Below are 19,551 nucleotides of genomic sequence, written 5' to 3' on the forward strand. Positions count from 1 at the left end.
TGTTATCATATCTCTCTTTCTCCCTTTGTTCTTAAGGGTTCTAAGTCTTGGTTCTGCAGCCCCCCCCCATATGCATTTACCCCTTTTCCCACCCCACATATTGAGATGGGTTTGGCCAAACACATGTCCCTCCAAGTCATATGCTTACCGTCAGTGGGCTCAATCGCTGGCTCATCGAACGCTTGGGGTGGGGGTCTTGGGACCCCCAATGCGCCTGCATGGAAATCGCTCCTATTGATTTCAATGTACTCACAGTGATTTAATATGTATTTTTTGGTGAGGCTGTCAGGGGCGTTGTACTGTCTCTTTAAGGGTCCATTGACGGCTGGATAAGGAACATATATAGAGTCATTATAGGAAATATAATATAATCATTAGAAATATATAATATATAATAAAATATAATATATATATATATAATATATAATAATAAATATAATCATTAGAAATATAATCATTGCTCCTTTCCACTTTGATGTATAGTGTACATAGTATAACATAATAACATGACTCGTTGTGAAATGACTAAAAGTGGAATTTCGTCCCTAAAATATTTTAGGTGGGTGTTATGACTTACTCTGTATTGTCATTGATCGGTCTGCATCCAGTTCTAAGAATAAAGTGAATAATAACTCCCTGTCAAGCCGGTCATTTTTTAAACAAATTCTCTTGAAACAGGAGGTTTGGGAAAAATCCAGGATTGCAAAAAAAAAAAAAAAAAAATTGACATTTTTGGTTTCCTATATGATAGGTATGGAGCATAAAGAGTCAATGTCTCATCGCAGTCTAGAACTCTGCCCACTTCCTAGATGTTACTCCACCTCCCGTGCTAGTAGCAGGCAAAGCCATTGAGAAAGCCTACTTATCATCACACAGCAGCTGCAAAGAGCATCGAAAGCCAGAGCTGCAACATCGCAAGACTTCAAATATTCATTTTCACCATCTGGACAGCCAGGAGTAGTGAGTACCATACACTGAAGCCAGGAGTCAGAAGGCTGTTATAGATTCTGGATCGGATGCTTTGAAAAGGTGGGAAGAAAAAAGTTTTTCTGTTACTAAAAACTTATTTATTATAGACTTTGTTTCGTAAGCTGAGGAGGTCTGACGTGGTAGGATCCAGGTTCTGCAGATGCTTGATGTGCAGATAATCTAGAACCCTGCTAGTCTTTTTAAGAATCATGTTTGGTTCTAAGTGCATTGCGTGTTACGCGTCGCATTGGAAGCCTTGATGTAAATGTTTCAATGATTTTGTGTTTTTTTTGTGTTTTTTTTTCTTGTGTGTCGGCAGGTTCTGGATGTTGATTGCGGAAGGGAAGATTTCTTGTGATTTTGCACTAAAGACAATGACAGGTGTGACTTGTGGAAGTGAAGACAATGATTATGATCAGGTCACGTTGGCTAACAAGATGACCATAGGTCACCCCTTGGGGTGCAGGAAAGGTGCAGAGCACAGCAGGGATGGAGTGAAGGTCCACACCAGGGATGGTGCAAGTCCCTGTAGGTCCAGAGATGCCGACACGAGCTCTGTCACCGGAGCCGTAAAGAAACACCATCACAAGCACAGTATTAAGCACAGATATGAACTTTTGGAGACTTTGGGAAGAGGCACCTATGGCAAGGTCAAAAGAGCCATCGAAAGGGATACTGGGAAGATGGTGAGTGTTCCAAAAACATGGTGGGAGCTGCATGTTTGCCAAAAATATTTTCCAATATTGTTGATGTAACAGTGTAACTTACAATGTATCACAATGCAGCTGGGTTGAGTTACAGTAGTCTTTCAAAACCCTGTGATGGTCATTTCATGGTCCTCAGAGAATCCCTCGCATACTTTTGTACATCTCTGTCCTTTTCTCTAGTCCCGACCCATCTGTATCTGTAATGCTATCTAATAATTGAAATATCTCATCTGCTGTGGAATGTGTGGGAAAACATATCATCCAATCTTTATTCTGCCACATGGGGCAATTACACAAAGTTGGACGTTGAATGGGATGTATGCTTCCCATGAGTTTCTGCAGCACCCCATGGACTTTTTGAACGTCCATCAAGCTCTAGCTGCCTCACAATTGAACTATAATTACATTTTTCTAATATTGTATCAGTCGTTTGGCTACGTTTCTAATCGGTATTATCAGCTAAAGGAGATCCACTTTATCAGGCAGACAGCCATTCAAAACACACTGAACAGATGGAAGCTGGGAAATGTAATACTTGGGGCCAAACTGTTCTAGAACTTACAGGGTTTGACTATAGAAGCTGAAAAATAGAGTAGGAATGACAATAATGTGCAGCCGGGTGAGATATACTCTATGGTTTATTCACCGATAAGATATACTTTAAGAAGCTTAAAAGAAACTTAAACTTAAGGTTGTTGTTGTCCCATAACTGCTAAACGCAACGTGTTGGCTGCTGTGCTTTTCGGTAGCTTACACCTGTGCATAGAATCATGTTTCTAAACAGGTGAGCATGGCATGGGTTCGTAGAGTTGGGTATATTGACGACGTTCCTCTGTTCCTGCCGAGTAGTTCTGGTCGTCCGATGAACACAGATGGCTTATTAGTTTATCCAGGCTTGAAAGTCACACCTGGATTGATCCACCTGTGCGATCTGAGCCAACTAAAACACCTTCTCCCCTTTGGTACCTTGGTCCTTCTAGTACTTGGTAGATGAGTGCGGCTCAGCTTGCTTTTGACACAATAAGCCGAGACCAAGGTCCGATGAAGCCCTGGCTGGCTCACCAACCTCTGCCTGCGCATGTTTAAGGAGATTCTAAAAAAAACTTCTGGCCAATCAGCTCTGTAACTCAATTATACAGAAACATAGAATGTCCCATTTGGCCCATCTAGGATTTCCTTTCAGGAGCCATATGCCTATCCAATGCATGTCTAAATTCCCTCGCTGTACCAACCAGTTCTGCTGGGAGGCTGTTCCACTTATGTACCACCCTCTTGTTAAAACGTCCTTGCATTACCGTCTCTGACCCTCAAGTTTTAGTCTATGAATTGCCATCACACCTACTGAATCATCAATATTTCAAACATGCAAATTGTTGCAAACATTTATAAGGAAGGAACATTACTTAGTTCATCTGTCGCCTTTCTAAAAAAGAACAATTCTTTCCACCTTTGCCAGAAAATGTGTCATCCGTTATGTAGCAACAACTTGCTAACTTGTTGAAACTTGCGTAACATTCAAACCCACAAGTGGCTGTCAAGCTGCACGAGATTTATCAGAGTAAACAGATTTTTGCTTTAAGAAGGGAAAAAAAAGGAGAAAAACAACAGCAAGTGCCGGAGACGTAGAATTTTTTTTTCTCCTCCGCTATGCCGCCTCCTATAGGGTTAATACAAGTTTACGTTAATATACGCTGCTATGGCAGCCGTCGCCGGAGGTACCTTTTGTTATAATAATGGTTAGAACGTGTTGTATGAACTTGGTAATTATTTGTATTACACGAGTCCGTGTTTATGTAACACGTTATAAGAATGTTTCGAAACTAAATGATTGTTTCTTTCACTTTCCATAATAAACGAACACATTTTATAACTACATGCCAGGCTTTGGCTTCATTCATATTTAACGGTTGAGTTTAGCTTTTAAATAAAAAAAAAATCGGTTTTTTTACAGGAATCATTTTTGGGGGTGTCAGTAAGGGGGGTCAGTGCGAAATCTTTAAGGTTTCAAGCAGAAAAATGGATAGTTTAGGTTAGCACTGGGTAAGCGTGCATGAATGGTGTTACATTCATGCGCACACGCTGGGAACGGGCTTTCCCATTGCTTTCTATATCCTGCACTCAGCTGAACTGGATGTGGTTTAGTTGGTTAAGAGAGTTAACTAAGTCCCGTAAAAAAAGGCATGTCTGTTCCTTTAAGACTCAGTACCAATGTATGTCTGCAGACCCGCGCGTGGAATTCACAGCTCAGATCTTTATATTGAAACAATTGCATTCCTTATTCACTACGTCATGGAGGTCGGAAGACCCCGGGGTATTGGGAAAGAAAGGGAACTTGTAGCCTGCCATAGAACCCAAGCTGAATTCCTTATATATTAATATATCGGAGCTATTTTTATCCCGCGATAATGCGGTGAGTTAGCATGGGATCAACATGGGATAACATGAACCAGATGCTGTCGCTCCAGGAGTTTAGTAACTCATGCCTGAATTATGCCGAATGGCAATATGCGGAAATATATTCTAGATTGTAAGCTCTTTGGAGCGAGGCCCTCTTCTCCTTTTGTTTCAGCAAGTCTCGGCTGTTATGTTGTGTTTGTCTATTGTACAGCGCTATGGAATATGACAGCATTAGATAATTAATAATAATAATATATGGTTTAATATAATAGACATCTTAGTGGCTTATAAATAAGTAGAAGGATATTTTTGGCAAAAATAATTGTAATAGTAAAAAAAAAAGATAATGATAAAAAAAATAAACCTGATTTATCAGACTTTCGCAGAATTCACAATAATGAAGCACATTTACGGAACGACATGATGTGTCGCTGGAAAATATCACAATTTAGAGTTTTAGCAGTAATGAAAGTTTGACAGCCAGATCTGTCACTTCAGAACGCGGTCTCCGTTATCTCCGAGACGCATTCTTAGCACAAGGATGTGGTTAAGCGCTCCGGAAGCAGCTGATCCGACTGCAGCCAAGATAAAAGCTTCTTAATGTAACCTAACTCTGCCGGCTGCATGCCGGCTATCAGTATACAGTTCCTGGCACCGCACTTAGGATATGTATACACGTATGTAAATATATATATATGCTGTGTATTTATAGTACAAATGCTTGGGTCATTAGCATCCAGCGGGGTATATATTATGTGAATGCCCTTATCAAGATCTTCTTAACAAGACTACACAGCTGATACAAGTTTCTGGTGTGAATGTATATCCACGTTCCTAATTATTGTCAACAGAATTAGGGGTGTATTCACTAAGCAGCTGAAAAATTCCATCTCCCTGGCGCCACTACGTCTCATGGACCAACACCTGTTGAGTTTGTCCATCAAGATAGAGTTGACCAATCCTAAAAGCATAGTTAAGTTGGTGAATGCCATCCCGATGATTTAACTATGCATTACGCAGGGACAAGGTGGCCCTTCCTATAGGGGAAATGTGCTGTTTTTGGCCCTTCATACACTGAGGTTGAAATGTTCCATGGTGCCTCAACTCAGGCCAAACTACCCTGGGCTGGCCACCTGGCACGCTGGATGAATGCCTGGTGGCCCACTGCTTGACATCACTCCATACACTCCTAGGTGCTGTAGTCTGCGGCCACCAGCTGGACATGCCGGGCCACTTGCTACATGAGGATAAAAACATGCAGCCTATCATATCCGGCCCTCGGGTGCGATAAGGGCCACCTTATTGTCCCCAGTCTGGCGCTGCTATTTTTTGGGGGGTAAAAAGAGAATAAATCCATTCCAGAAGCAGTCGATGGGTCTGAAAGCAATCCACCTTGGGGGTTATTTTTCTTACAAGAGCCAAATTTATTTTGAGAGCCACTTGAATCTAATGGAATGGAAGTAAATATTATTTTTTAGGATATATTTGGAATTTTGAGAAAATACATCTTAAAAATAACTTTCCGATTCTATAAAAGAAGTAAAAGTTATTTTTAAAGTTTAGATACTTGTTATAACCCAAAGGTTGTCTATCAGAGGTGACGGAATGAGCTTTCCTCCGAACTAATAAAAAAAAAAAAAGCAGCATACTGGATGGCAGATATATTATCGCAAAAATAATAAAGTCGTGAGAGCGGTATTTTTATAAACAGCAGAAGCACAGATATAAATAAAATTCAAAACACGGGGCTTTCGCAAGATTTCAGAGAGATTTCAGAACCTAATTCTGCGCAGAAAGGTCCTTAGACGCTCACTGATTTCCCCATTTAAAGGGATATTTGCCCCTATTTGTTCTCATAAAATGAATTTAGGCCGGGTATTGATGATGTCATATGTGCTCAGGAACATCCCAATTGTTGTGCCTTTTTGTTGCAGGTAAAAATATATACTTTGTTCAACAAAGAGTAAAAACTTTAAATAATTATATATATATATATATATATATATATATATATATTTATCAGTTATATAAAAAAACAGTAATTTAATATATCAATATAAAAAAATATATATTAATTAATATTAATTAATATTAAATACAGGAGGGAAGTTTATTTCAAAGGAGGAGAAATGTTAGAACAAGAGTCCATAATCTAAAACTAAGGGGGTCAGATATAATGTATATAAGTTTTTGCTTTACTGAGAGGGTGGTAGATAAGTAGAACAGCCTCCCAGCAGAAGTGGTAGAAGGTAATACAGTGAGGGTATTTAAACATGCATGGGATAGACATACGGCTCCTGACGACGAGACCAACGACTGATTAAGGTTTAAGTCTTTACAGCAGGAAAAACAGGCAGACTAGACGGGGGCCGAATGGGGCCGATCTGCCAGCAGATTGTGTATTATGTGGGGAGTCAGAGCATCAATCGTTTCTCTGTCCTGTATATTTCTCTATGAAACTCATTTTGTTTCCATCCCACCTCGCAGGTTGCGGTGAAGTCTATTCAGAAAGAGAAGATCACGGATGAGCTGGACAGGGTCCATCTCCAGAGAGAGATTGAAATAACTGCGCTGCTGAGACACGAACACATTATACAGGTCTTCGAAGGTCAGTCTGCGGCCCCCGGGGCCAATGTCAGAGAGAATTTCAATAGCAGGACACGTCCTGACCTCGCAGGAGTCACGAATGACACGATGAAACGGTTTATTACATCAGGTCTCTCCTATGACTGTGGGGCATGTACGGTGCTCTACCCCAGAAGATTGTAAGCTCTTTAGGAAAGGAATACCGAGCATGTTAGGAAGATTTAGCAGCCTGCGTGTTCCTGAATACACAATCAAGAAACAAACAGTGTCCGTGCACTAAAATGTACGGAGTGTTACAGATTGTAGGTCAGGATAACCTCCTCCAGCACTACCTGTCCCACGGTTCAAGAATCCATCATGCTGGAGGCTGCCAGGGCTTGACATCAAAGCTTCCCATAGAACATTATATATAATGACTCCCATCACTCCTGTGTTCCTCCCATCACTCCTGGGTTCCAATGAACCTTTATCACTCCCATCACTCCTGTGTTCCAATGGCCCTTTATCACTCCCATCACTCCTGTGTTCCAATGGCCCTTTATCACTCCCATCACTCCTGTGTTCCAATGGCCCTTTATCACTCCCATCACTCCTGTGTTCCAATGGCCCTTTATCACTCCCATCACTCCTGTGTTCCAATGGCCCTTTATCACTCCCATCACTCCTGTGTTCCAATGGCCCTTTATCACTCCCATCACTCCTGGGTTCCAATGAACCTTTATCACTCCCATCACTCCTGGGTTCCAATAGCACGTTGTGTTCCCTGATCCAAGTTAAAGTTTAAAAGGCTAATTGATCGTACAGAAATGTCCTTGTTTTCTACAAAAAAACAGCTCAGTGACCCCAAATTTTTGAACCGTAGATGAGAATAAGATTAGGCAGCTTCTGGTATTCCAGCAGATGTGGGGTATAACTCTTGAGACCCTCAGCCAGTCATAGCTTCACAATTCCTTTAATTAACATTTAACTGATCAGCAGATTAGGCTTTGTTCTACGGAAGCAAGAATCCCTATGATCTTCATGCGGCATTTATGCCACTTAATGCTGGCTGAGGTTCATAGGGTTAGTAGTTCAGCGATAAATGGAGCAACACCGGCTGATTACCCCGGATCTAAAGGTTATTCCGTAAATCTGCCTTTCAATCCCAAATCAAAGTGTAAAACAAAAGCCGACAGCTGCAAATGGAAGAATTCACCCAAGAACCAGAAGAAGACGCATCTGAGTTGTTAGGATCGTGAAAGGATTTAGGAGTAACAAATGCTGACACCAGGGAGGGCCGGTGAAGCGGAATTTCACAGTCTGCCGGAGACCCAGGAGAATGTCTGGACGCGTCACGCACGCGGATCACCGATTATCACGGGCGCAAATATTCCACCGCGGTCATTTCAGATTCCCTTAAATAGCAGGTTCTTCCAAGTAAATTTAAAGAGGGGAAAAAAGCTAAGGGCTCTTTCTCTCTTTCTAAGGAGCACACAATAGACGCTTATAATTGGATTAAAAGCGAGTTGAAATAGAAAATGTTCAAGTTTGGCTATTATTGAAAAAGTATATATATTTTTTTCTTTTCAGCAAATTTTGATACCGCTAAGGAGCGTTCACTCTAAAAGAAGAGTATTTACTGTTACTGCCCTAGGCCTGACCCAGCTGCCCCTTCAGTGGCCGGCGTCCTTAATGAGTGTCGGAATATGACATCATATCCCTATCTTCCATAGTAGAAATGGGTGGGTTGGGGAGAAATCTCCCATACCACAAGCCCGTTCAGCAGCCCAAAACACGCGTGGCAAGTAACCTCCTTAATGTGCTTTACGCAGCCCTGTCCAAAACAGATTCACCAAAAGCCGCAGGGAAAGCCCATGTGAAGAGCACAGAAAGGATCCAGCCAGGCTGTGAACGTTGTCTATAATCCCCTGCTGGCCATATGTGGAACTGCAAGTAACAGTCAGGAATACAGCTTTCACTGGTGGCTCAAAACCTCCAAATCAGAAATGTTAAGACCCGTTTCCCCTTTATTTAACATACCGCCTCTGCTTAGGGGCCGTAGAGGTTAAAAGTCCTCTTTTAACCCTGTCCTTGACAGACTGCTTAGAGGGAACCATAGTATAAGGAGCGTATTTACTGCAGCTCCACAGTATATTATTGGAGTATAAAATTAGATGTGTGTGATGTCTGGGGCCTAATGAATTAATCTGACTCTGGGACCACATAAGGACCCCCAGGGGCCATATTGTGTTTTACATTCTATTGCCTCCTAGCATGTCTCAGCTACAACACCGTATTTTGTATTTTATACATTCCCATAACCTTCTAATGCGTTAATTTTTCTCTTTGGCAGTTTTCGAGAGCAGAGATAAAATAATTATAGTCATGGAGTACGCCAGCAACGGGGAGCTTTACGACTTCATAAATAACAAGCACCAGATCTCCGAGAGTGAAGCCCGTGGGATCTTCAGACAAATTGTTTCCGCCGTTCACTATTGTCACAAGGTAAATGGGAATGCCACCTCCTACCGTTAATGTTTATTTACTCTGAAAACTACCGCTAGGAGCCAATCTGCCTCGTTAGACAGAATAGTATAAATAAACATAAAATTCCGAAAGGGAACCCGAGACCTTCATACTAGGATCCCTGGGAGGATTTCGAGAGGAAAATGGGTATGGCTGTATTGGTCTTAGAAGATGTTGTCCTGATAACGTATATCTGGCCAACATTGAAATAGACGTAGAGAGGCATATGCGTTCGAGACTTCAGAGGTCTCTTCTTCAGAGAGATTTCTTCATATGGAGACCTCTGAGGTCCAGACAGCTCATGTGACTTGCTAAGTTGGCCAACTGAAAAGAATCACCAACGTGGTGATCCACAAATTGAGTATGGCTTATTTCCCATTCACACGATTGGTTGCATTGGTTCCATTCACATGATATTCCACTAGACTGGTCAATTAAGTGAAGCCCCCAAGCAATGGATCCTCAATCCCCTTCCCAAGGTCACAAGCCACCTGGTGATGGGATGAGACTTTAAAGCAGCTTCTCCGGACCTCCCGTCGGCCCACACTTTATTTGAAAGAACTCGAGCATCATGCATTAATACAGTATCCCTTTAAATCGGAATGTTCATGTTCTTCACCGCTATGTGCAAACATTCTGTGTGATTCTCCTGCCTCATTAGTAACATCGGACAGATGCTACATATCTGAGATTTAGGTAGGTCATTGACATCACACTTGTCATCGTGACCTCATATCTCAAAGTTACAAACATTGCATGATTACTCGTGGCGTCCTGTTTCTCCATTTTAATGTGAGCCATGGGGACTGTCCAAAAGTGAAGTCATCCCTTAACCTCAGGAACATACAAAGGCACGTCTAAATTCAATTTCGAAAAAAGCTGAACTGGCATCTGGTCATCGGCAAACGGAACTGGATGACCACATCCTTCCAAAGAGTCAGCCCGGGACGCGTCCGTGGATAGTGTGTGTATTCACAGCAAAAAGTAATGTTCTAGACAAACAACATGCGTTCAGTACTTATTCCAGATCACCGCAGATAAATATTTCTATGTAGATTGCAGAAAAAAGGGGATTGCTAAAAATACATTTCTGAGTCGGATATACGAACCGATCGAGAGCAGAGGTCAATCCAGAAAGGAAACGCTCGATGCTGATTCAGGAGGATAAAATGTACCTGTGCTGATTTTTTTAAGAGGCTATTTCAGGATAGGATCAAAAGCAAATAAAATTGGCTTAAACCTTTGATGGAGGCTAAAATAAGATTTTTCTTTTATATCGCCTAGATTTAAATGCTAAAGGAGCCATGCGTAAGCCTTTGCCAGCGAAATACTGTCTAGCCTGAGAAGCTTACAATCTATTAGGGATATATTAAGACAGATGTTGTTTGTACACAAACATATGATAGTAAAATATGAATACAGTAATGTATGTTATTTGGTAAGGACCAGTGGCAGATCGGGTGGGTATGGGGCATTATCGAGGGAAACAACAAGAAAAAATAAATTGTCTGTTTTTGAACAAATATATTTTTGGCCCACTAGCCTCGATTTAGTTTTTTTTTTTTTCCAACTCAGTGGAAAACGCGTCTGAATCTCTTCCTGGATTCTAACTAAACACGCATTTACGATAAGATACTATAAATACTGTCCTGACACGGCGGGGTAACACGGAGAGGAATGTAAATATAAAACAGAGGCACAAAGGCATTTGAAGTCACTCGTAGATAATACAGAAGCGTCCATCCACTCAGTCATTTCCACATTCAGTTCCGTTATAATCTAAACAGAGTTAATTAGAATTCTTTCTCTTTACGCAAAATATCCAACACGTTGCAAAATACCCTTATTGTGATGCAGAACTTAACTGGATACTGGATATTTTTTTGGGGTGAGATTCTTGCAAATCTGGATCATACAATAATTATTCTTGGCCAAAAATGGTCAAGCTTTCCTGAGTTAGAATGGTATGAGTTCCATTCATGAACTTAACCTTGGAGTCTTGAACACACTAAGGCATTCTAAGGCTTTCGAGGACTTGTTCTAATACCCAGTTCCACCAAAGTTACTTGCAGGAGGTCGTCTTTTCATCGTCTCATGTCCATCGCAGACTAAAAAAGTTTTTTGTATCTAGAATTCTTGTGTGTTTGGCCCAATCCTCCTTGCTCTTGGCGTTGGATAGTCTCCTACTCACATTAGGTTGTCGCTAGTACATGGGGCATGAATTATTAGTCTTCTAAAACAAAGCTAAAAAGAGGGGTGGAAAAGATTTGGGTCTCAAAGGGGTCTTTCCCTCATACAAAGTTATATCGGGCGAGAATACGGCTGTGATATCAAAGAGCGCATGCAGCTGTGAAGTTAATCCTGATTAAGGGGTGGTGATGTGATGTTCCTCGGGGACCCCTGTTCTACCTCCGCTGGGTAGAAGTAAAGCCCGTTTCGACATAAAACGGGAACTGTGCATCTATAGTGATGGAAACACCAGAATGTTGGAGCAGCCGGGTTGTGGGACACAAATGTCAGGACAGTCCTTACCCAGTTAGCCACTTGGCAAGTATGCTTGGGAGGCATGAAGTCTTCATAAGAAACATAGTTACTGGAGGCAGTCATCCCCCCCCGAGCAGACTTCACTTTTTACGCGAGTGTTCCTTGGTTCTGAGCCGGATTGCTTGTAGACCTCCTGTTGGAAGGCACATTATGTTGCTGTCTAGGAAAACATTATTTGGTTTCCCGGGTAGCGTCTGGAGCTTTGTATATGTTTCCTTTAAGAAACTTCATATTTTCACTTCCTACCCTCTCAATCAACGTATTACTTTGGAGCGTCTGGAAATAAGAATCTCCAGATTCTGTGAATCACAAGGTAATCTCTGCACGTGATTCATTCTTCTCCGTCCATTAGTAAGACACGCAAGCTTCGCAGATCGCCCGGAGAATCGATGGCCTGCCAGAACCCTGTACATTTAACGAGGCCGAGTGTGGTCATCCGGCTGTGGAGGATCTACCGCTTCCGTGACTATTTGTCAGCATTTAGCTGTCTAAAGGCAGGCTGAGAGTCATGGGAGTGATAGCTCGGCAACACTTTAAGATTTGCCCCAATTTCGTCAATCTAGTAAATTAATCTGGCAGCTGAGGAACGGCAACTCCAAGCACACTCAGCCACCATGACTTCTGAAAGTTGTATGTCCATAACAGCCAAGCAGTAACTGGTAGGCATCTCTTGCATTTCCATACTCTCAATCGTTGCACTGTCGCTGTCTATGTACATTCGACGCACACGCGTGTCACGTGAACCATGATAACAGCTTCTGATGTTTTGTGTTTTATTTTGGTATTTTTAGAACGGAATTGTCCACCGTGATATAAAGCTGGAGAATATTCTTCTGGATGACAAACTGAATGTAAAGGTAAGGCTAAAGCACTCTAGCGGATATGCTATCGTGTATCGGATGTCTCCGATTCGTGTTCTGCTGTTTCGTGAAGTTGATCCCTCGTGACGGGGAAACGGCCATCGGCAGCGCATTTAGATGTCAAACTGAGACAAGCTTCTTCGTATACACAGCGAATATTTTTTAAGAAGGATTTGAATACTGTATGGAGAGTTTGTCTGGAATTATTCGCAATGTTTTTTCACATTTTTTAAATCTAATGCTACATTTAAATCCGGAGACTATGAACACAGCGGGCAGGCTGTATAAATGCAATGCCTGGGTTATAATGAAGACAAAGCTTTAAAGGGACGCTATCACGTCACGAAAACCATGCCATGAAAACCAAAGCATAGTGACATGAAAATTACTTTTAATCAAATTGAGCTCTCCTTTCTATTTGGCAACTATATAAATTAAGTTTGCTACCCCTCTGCAAAAAGCCGTATCCCTAGTAGCCAAAATACATCCCTTAGATCTAGATAGAAGTGTTATTGAGAGCGATATATATATATATATATATATATATATATACATCATTCCTTAAATCCTGATACTTGATACTGAGAATAATGAATGGCATTTTAAAAAATATGCAGATCTGTACAGTTGGACAGATAAAAATTTGTAAGAGAGCCCAGAATTCATCAAATTTAAGTTTACCATTGAGCGACCAAAAATGTTTACTTTATAACATATCTATCTCTCTCTATATATATATATATATATATATATAAAAAATATAATATAATATATGAATATAAATATATATATATATATATATATATTAGTATATGCCTGGTAGAGAGCGAGGGAGTGACCTGTCAGCTTCCTATCTAATCCATACAATTAATGAGCCAAAAGTCTGGACTGTCCAGACAAGGCTAGGAATTGCTTGCTAGATGCAGGAATGCTAATGGGTTTTGAGTTGGTCACCCAGCCAGCTTCCTACCGAGCATGTGTGCCTTTCCCAGGAGTGATAAACTGTGGGAACAAATGAACCGCGCCTGAGCCAAGAACAAGCCTCTTTACCCCGCAACATGCAGCTCAAGTGTAACCCGGCGGAATTAGCATAGAATGTCTAAATACAGCCGCAGCTAATAATTAGCCGCCTGGCGTTCCTTTACCCTTTTAAGGAAGGTATCATGGAATTGACTTTTTTAGGGTGGAATCCTGGGAATGTCTGTGTTTTTAGAATCACACCAGGGAAAAAAAAAACAAAACACTGGATTTAATTGGGTCCTTGTCCAGCCTGACGCTGAATTCCCAACAAATAACAGGAAGTATTAGCATTCCTGGAATCTCGGCTTCTAGGAAACGTTTCTACTCCATTTTCACTTGGCCGGCTATTGTTGGGGATCAACGAGAGCGAGTGTTGAGTGCCTGGCCGAAAACAGTAGATGGCGTGGTGTCTCCAACTAGTATTAGTGGGAAGAGATTTTTTAATTAAAATAATACAATTGGTCTGAGGATATACACAGCGGGTTGTGGCGAGAAGAAACATTTCATCTAACTGATGTAACTATTCTGATGAGTATTTAAGTAATCTGTGATGTTCTACTGCCAATGGTCTTCACAATATATCATTTCTTGGAGGTGATTAAATGTTTCCAGCCAACGTTAATCATTGCTTTGTGAATACACCCCATTGTGACACTACCCAGTACACTCTAACAAAGTGCAGATATTTACATTAATTTAAATACCCTTAGAAATATCAACGTTTCCATCATTTTTGGTACGCTTTGATGCCAATTGTGTACACCCTGATGAAGACCTCATATTAGTCGGCTGTAGCAATTAAACGGGTATTTAAATGATTACTTTTCTATATAACTCCAGTCTATTAAAGTGTGCTGGTTGGGTTTACAGCTTGATGGCTCATAATCAGAATTTTCTAGTGTTTCTCTTTGACTGCCAACCATCTGGTTTGCATTAAAAAAATAAATAAATAAAAAAAAGGTATTTTATGAATTCTATTTATTTTTAGCTTGCAGATTTTGGACTGTCAAACTTCTACCACAAGAACCAAGTTTTGGAAACATACTGCGGAAGTCCTCTTTATGCATCTCCGGAGATCTTAAATGGCCTTCCGTACCAAGGACCAGAAGTAAGTACCCAGGTGCTGGCCAATAATATAATAATATAAATTATATTCCAAAAGTACAAAAGGGTTGGTTTACATTTCTCTGGCATGTCCTCAGAGGAGAAAATTCCTATGTGACTGAAGTATGGAAAGTTTATCGTAAATGTATACAGTTTGGTGAAGGCATTGGCATTTCGTAGATGTTGGGTACGGCTACAGTCAGCGCTCGCGAACGGAGAACAGAATACGTGTAGGATGAAAGCTCATCTGTAAGGAATTTAAATCGGTCATTTTCTGCCCAAACATACCATTTATAATAAAGCAAGATAAACTCACATTAAAAGTGTAAAAAAGTGTAAAAGTGTGTTACCTTGGCAATGATAACAAAATATGGATCAGGGCAAGCAGATTTGGAAAAAGACACTAAAAGAATTAATGCTTTTGTTCTACCTCACTATGTAGCAAGAATGTTTAGGGAAGCAGAGTACTTATTTTGCCACCTTTGGCCTATGGGCCTCCTTTGTATAGTAACAGTGCCTTTTCTTTCAGGTTGACTGCTGGGCCCTCGGCGTCTTGCTCTACGCGCTGGTGTATGGCAGTATGCCGTTTGACAACAGCAGCTATAAAACCCTTGCAGAACAGATCCGCAGCGGACACTACAGGCAGCCTCCTCACCTCTCAGGTAAATGCTAAGTATCTCTAAAAGGATACACTTTTTATAATTCTATATTAAGAAGACCCCTAATCCTTCATATGCCTATGGCACAACATGCAGTCACCGCTCTTTTGAGTACGTAAATATCATAAACAACCTAATGAGTTGGCGTCATGACCTTTGGAAAATATGTTCCGTTACCCACCTTGACAAACAGAGTAGCTGCCTTCTGGTAAAAATGTATCAAGACCTCATTCAATAATAATGTTGCTTTCCAAAGTATGTCCACGTTACTGTACACCCCTCTTTACTTTGTTGCTAAAGATATTGCTGAAAGTAATAATGGCTTCACATGTAACGTGATCAGCTCTGTAGGGTATTCCAAGTCACACTGGTTCCTCCCCAGTTAATAGCAAATATTATGAGATTTAAACATTTGCCATTTCATATTCAAGAGCATGGATAGCGGTATTTTGAAGATAATTAACATTTGAAGAAGTAAATCCTTAATCAAGGCAAAAGCTGATAATTACAAGGGATGCTTCGGCAGACTCATCTTTCATTGTAATTGGGCTCTTTTAGAACTTTGCTGTGAGCATTCTTTAAAATAGCGAATAGATTCTAAATCAGAATGCAGGTCTTTAACAAACAGCTGGATAAAATAAGATACCTAATTGTGAGTTATAAACAGGGGCACATTATGTATGTGTGCAATCCCAAATCCCGCGATGCTATAAAATGTAGCTAAATGTAATGAACAAAAAAGAACAAAACACCATAATATATACATATATATTTATATATATTAAATAAACATACTGTTTTCTGGCACAAACGTATCACTCACGTGAAGGTAGCGGGGCAAAAAAGCAGATTTTGGCACACAAGAGTGGCTATGCCTTTGGCAGTTCCCCTTTTCCTCGGTGTAAAAGATGTGCCGGGTCTAAAGTTGCCCTGTAGAAAAGACAGACCATTCAAAAACATTTTAGGCAGCATTTAGAGATGAATGTGATAAATATTGTATTTATGATTTGTTATCTTTATGTAGGAGCCTGTGGACTCATTGACTGGACACTGGCAGTTAATTCGGCCAATAGAGCCACAATAGAAGATATGGCAAACCACTGGTGGGTCAACTGGGGTTACGACTCGGTGGTGTGCGACTGCGACTCGGTGGCCGACTGTCACTCTCCTCTGTTGGCTCGCTATATCGAATGTCAGAATACCCTTGGCTTCAAAGGGACCAATAAGAAGCAAAGTGGGGGTCCCCTAGAGAAAGAAGAATATGAAGGATGCCTGAGAAAATCCAAAAAGGAGAATGACATTAATCAGTCCCAACAAGAACTGAGTTTCAGTGTCCCCAGCCAAAAACCAAAGGGAATCCTCAAGAAAAGGAGCAGCTTTGACAGCTCGTTTTTGAACTCCTCGGCTTTCTCTGAAAAGCTTACCCAGAATGGCTCAGAGCTAAACGGAGAAGCGCAAACCACCCCAGCCTGTAGCCCGCACACGTCAGCTAACAACGAAAGCCAAATGCCAAAGAAAGGAATCCTCAAAAAAACCTACGAAAGAGAATCGGGGTATTCATCGTCTCCAGAAAGAATAATATCGCCATCGGATTGCCACAAGGCATCTCTTCGTGTTCAGGAAGAAAAAACGAAACCTGCGAATCATCTGAAGAGAAGGAAAGGTATCCTAAAAAGGAACGGACGGTTTTCTACCAGTCTGGACCTGCCGGTTGACTGTTCCGCACTAAGCCTTTCCGACTCCTTAGAAGATTTGATCTTTTCGAATGCAGAGCCGGCAGTGAGTCCGAGTCGCCCATCAAGTGTCATTAGCGATGACAGCTTCCTTTCAAGTGATTCGTTTGACCTGCTCGATATGGTCTCGGAGACAAAAAGCCAGCTTTTTACTTACACTTCTCAGAACGTTTATAGCTCCGAGGAAGACGATCTATTGTCCGGCAAACTCATCAGGAACCTGTCCAGTAAAAATCATCAATTCTAAAGAAATTGCTGAAAATCTGTGGTCAACGAAGACCTCACATGCAGAGAAACGTGATTTTAGTAAATAGTGCAGTACTTTATCATTTTTATACTTTTTTTCATACTGTCACTCTTGAAAAAAAAAAAGTAGTAGAGTTTGTGCCAAGCACACTGACAGCCATGCCATGCGTTCTTACTAAATGCATTAAGATGTTTACAGATAGTCACGTTATTTCTCTTAAGCCAAAGGAAACGGAGTAACAAAATATGGAAATGCCAGAGCATTCCGTTTCACGAGGGAATTATAAATAACGTGATGCTAAGAAAAACATTTGTCCTGCTTTGAGACTTGAATAGAGTACAATGGCTGGTTTTATAACAAAAATAAAAGAAAAACAAATCCCGTAAACCTAACCGGCACAAATGATCAGCTCGACTTAACCTCTTGGTTACCAGGAGCTCCAATGTGCACATAGAACGTTTAAAGGCATAGTGAAGGCGTTTGGTTAACGGGACAAAAAAGAGCTAGTAGATTTACCCTAGTTTGTATTATTTTAATAATGATGGAAAGTCTCACCTTGTAGCTTGGCGAGGACGTTAGGAGGCTTGGCATTGGTCTCACCAGACCGAATGCTGATTTTTCTATTTTCATAAGATTGGATAGAGAGACAATGCTATGAAAAGTTGCGTTTTTTCTTAACACTGTCTGCAGAAACTGTATGATGAACCACGTTCTCATCGTAACGAGCAGCTATTCGTTTGAGAAATAGCTTTGTTTTCCATCGCAGTTCGTTACGGTTAGTAAAGCTGCGTTTTGGTCACGGGACTTCACGTTTAGCTGCGGGAGTACACGTACTGACTGTCTGGTTTTAATCATTCAGGCTGCTATATCACACATAACAAGTTGCTGCTTAAGCTCCAATGTTCAATGTGCTTTCATGGGCCATCAGAAGCTGTACTTACTTAATTATTTCAAGTCCCAGTTCCAGATTTACCCTAAATACGGCTTTGCTAGATTCATCTAACAAGCCCAAGTGGTCTTCTTTCAGCACTGACTACTGTCCAAAAGACGATTATTAATGCTATAAATATTTTTTGTTTGATTAAAGCAACCAGCCTGCTCTGTATGTTAAGTAATTTATTTGCTGTATATATATATTGGAAAGACCATGCGTTGGATACACCCAGCATTTATTGTTTATTACAGTTCCGGTGTAATAAAATACTACTGACGACGAGGTTACTTTGTTATAGAAGTAAGAACCATAAGGACGTTTCGCTGCTGTCCGGCCGTAACACTCAACAAACACCAAATAATGTTTCGGTAGCAGCCGTTATTCCCATTAATGTCCCTTTTCTGCAATGTATCAGAACACTGGGTAATAGGGGGGTTCTAAGGCTTATTGTTAGAAAGACTTTAGAAGAATACGCTGTTTGTTTAATTTGTTAGGATTTGAAGTTCTGTTGTACGATTTGACAATGATTCCCAATAAATATGACTTTGAGTCTGCTTTGAACCGTATTTACGTTAATTGCTTCTATATAATTTGATGGCACCATTTGGTCAATCTAGTCTGTTTTAAAGACTCAAACCTTAATCATTCGTTGATCTCATCTTAGATTCAGCAGCCATATGTCTATCCCATGTATGTTTAAACCCCCTCACTGTATTAGCCTCTACCACTTCTGCTTGGAGGCTGTTCCACTTATCTGCCATCCACTCAGTAATAAACTTTTTTACACCACGGCCAAACACATCTACACGCGTGTGACATCCTTACCCCCAGTCATCTCCAGCGCTGGCTCTGCGAACACTGTGAGCGAGGGGTCTGTCTAGTGCTCTCATAGTCTTCAATAGGATCACTTTCCTGTCACTGATTGTCCGCTTCGAGACGGACCACAGAGGAGGAGGACAGCTGCAATGGTTAAAGAAAATCTGTCAAAAACCCTAAAAAATATCCTAATCATAGACAAGTGACTCCTTCCTATGGTCAAAATCCTAGCATTCAAGTCCCGAAGGCAACACGCCTATCCTCACACAAACTTAAAGCCGCTATTATAGTTATTAAACCTTAGGGCTGCTCGTCAGTGAGCCGGGTGAAAGGTTAAATTATAACCAGCATTTAAATATAGACTGGAACGCTGTTATTTTTAGGTCCATAAATGTATAGTTCTCGTACGTTGCTTGAGATATACATAACAATTTGTCTAAGCGACGGAATGTAGAGCTCCTTAAATATTT

The 19,551-nt window shown here is 40.9% G+C and overlaps 1 protein-coding gene across 1 annotated transcript; it reads left to right on the top strand.

Moving 5' to 3' along the window:
• Nucleotides 1–888: 888 nt before the first annotated feature.
• Nucleotides 889–17,801, top strand: LOC128500835 (NUAK family SNF1-like kinase 1). Its single transcript, XM_053470129.1, has 8 exons — nucleotides 889–1,029; nucleotides 1,289–1,655; nucleotides 6,561–6,681; nucleotides 8,992–9,143; nucleotides 12,500–12,565; nucleotides 14,577–14,696; nucleotides 15,222–15,354; nucleotides 16,376–17,801. Exons 2-8 carry the CDS (start codon nucleotides 1,296–1,298, stop codon nucleotides 17,329–17,331), a joined length of 1,908 nt encoding a protein of 635 aa, XP_053326104.1. The 5' UTR covers nucleotides 889–1,029; nucleotides 1,289–1,295; the 3' UTR covers nucleotides 17,332–17,801.
• The last annotated feature ends 1,750 nt before the right edge of the window (nucleotides 17,802–19,551 follow it).

Source organism: Spea bombifrons, chromosome 6 (assembly GCF_027358695.1).
Source record: "Spea bombifrons isolate aSpeBom1 chromosome 6, aSpeBom1.2.pri, whole genome shotgun sequence".
Classification (NCBI taxonomy): domain Eukaryota; kingdom Metazoa; phylum Chordata; class Amphibia; order Anura; family Pelobatidae; genus Spea; species Spea bombifrons.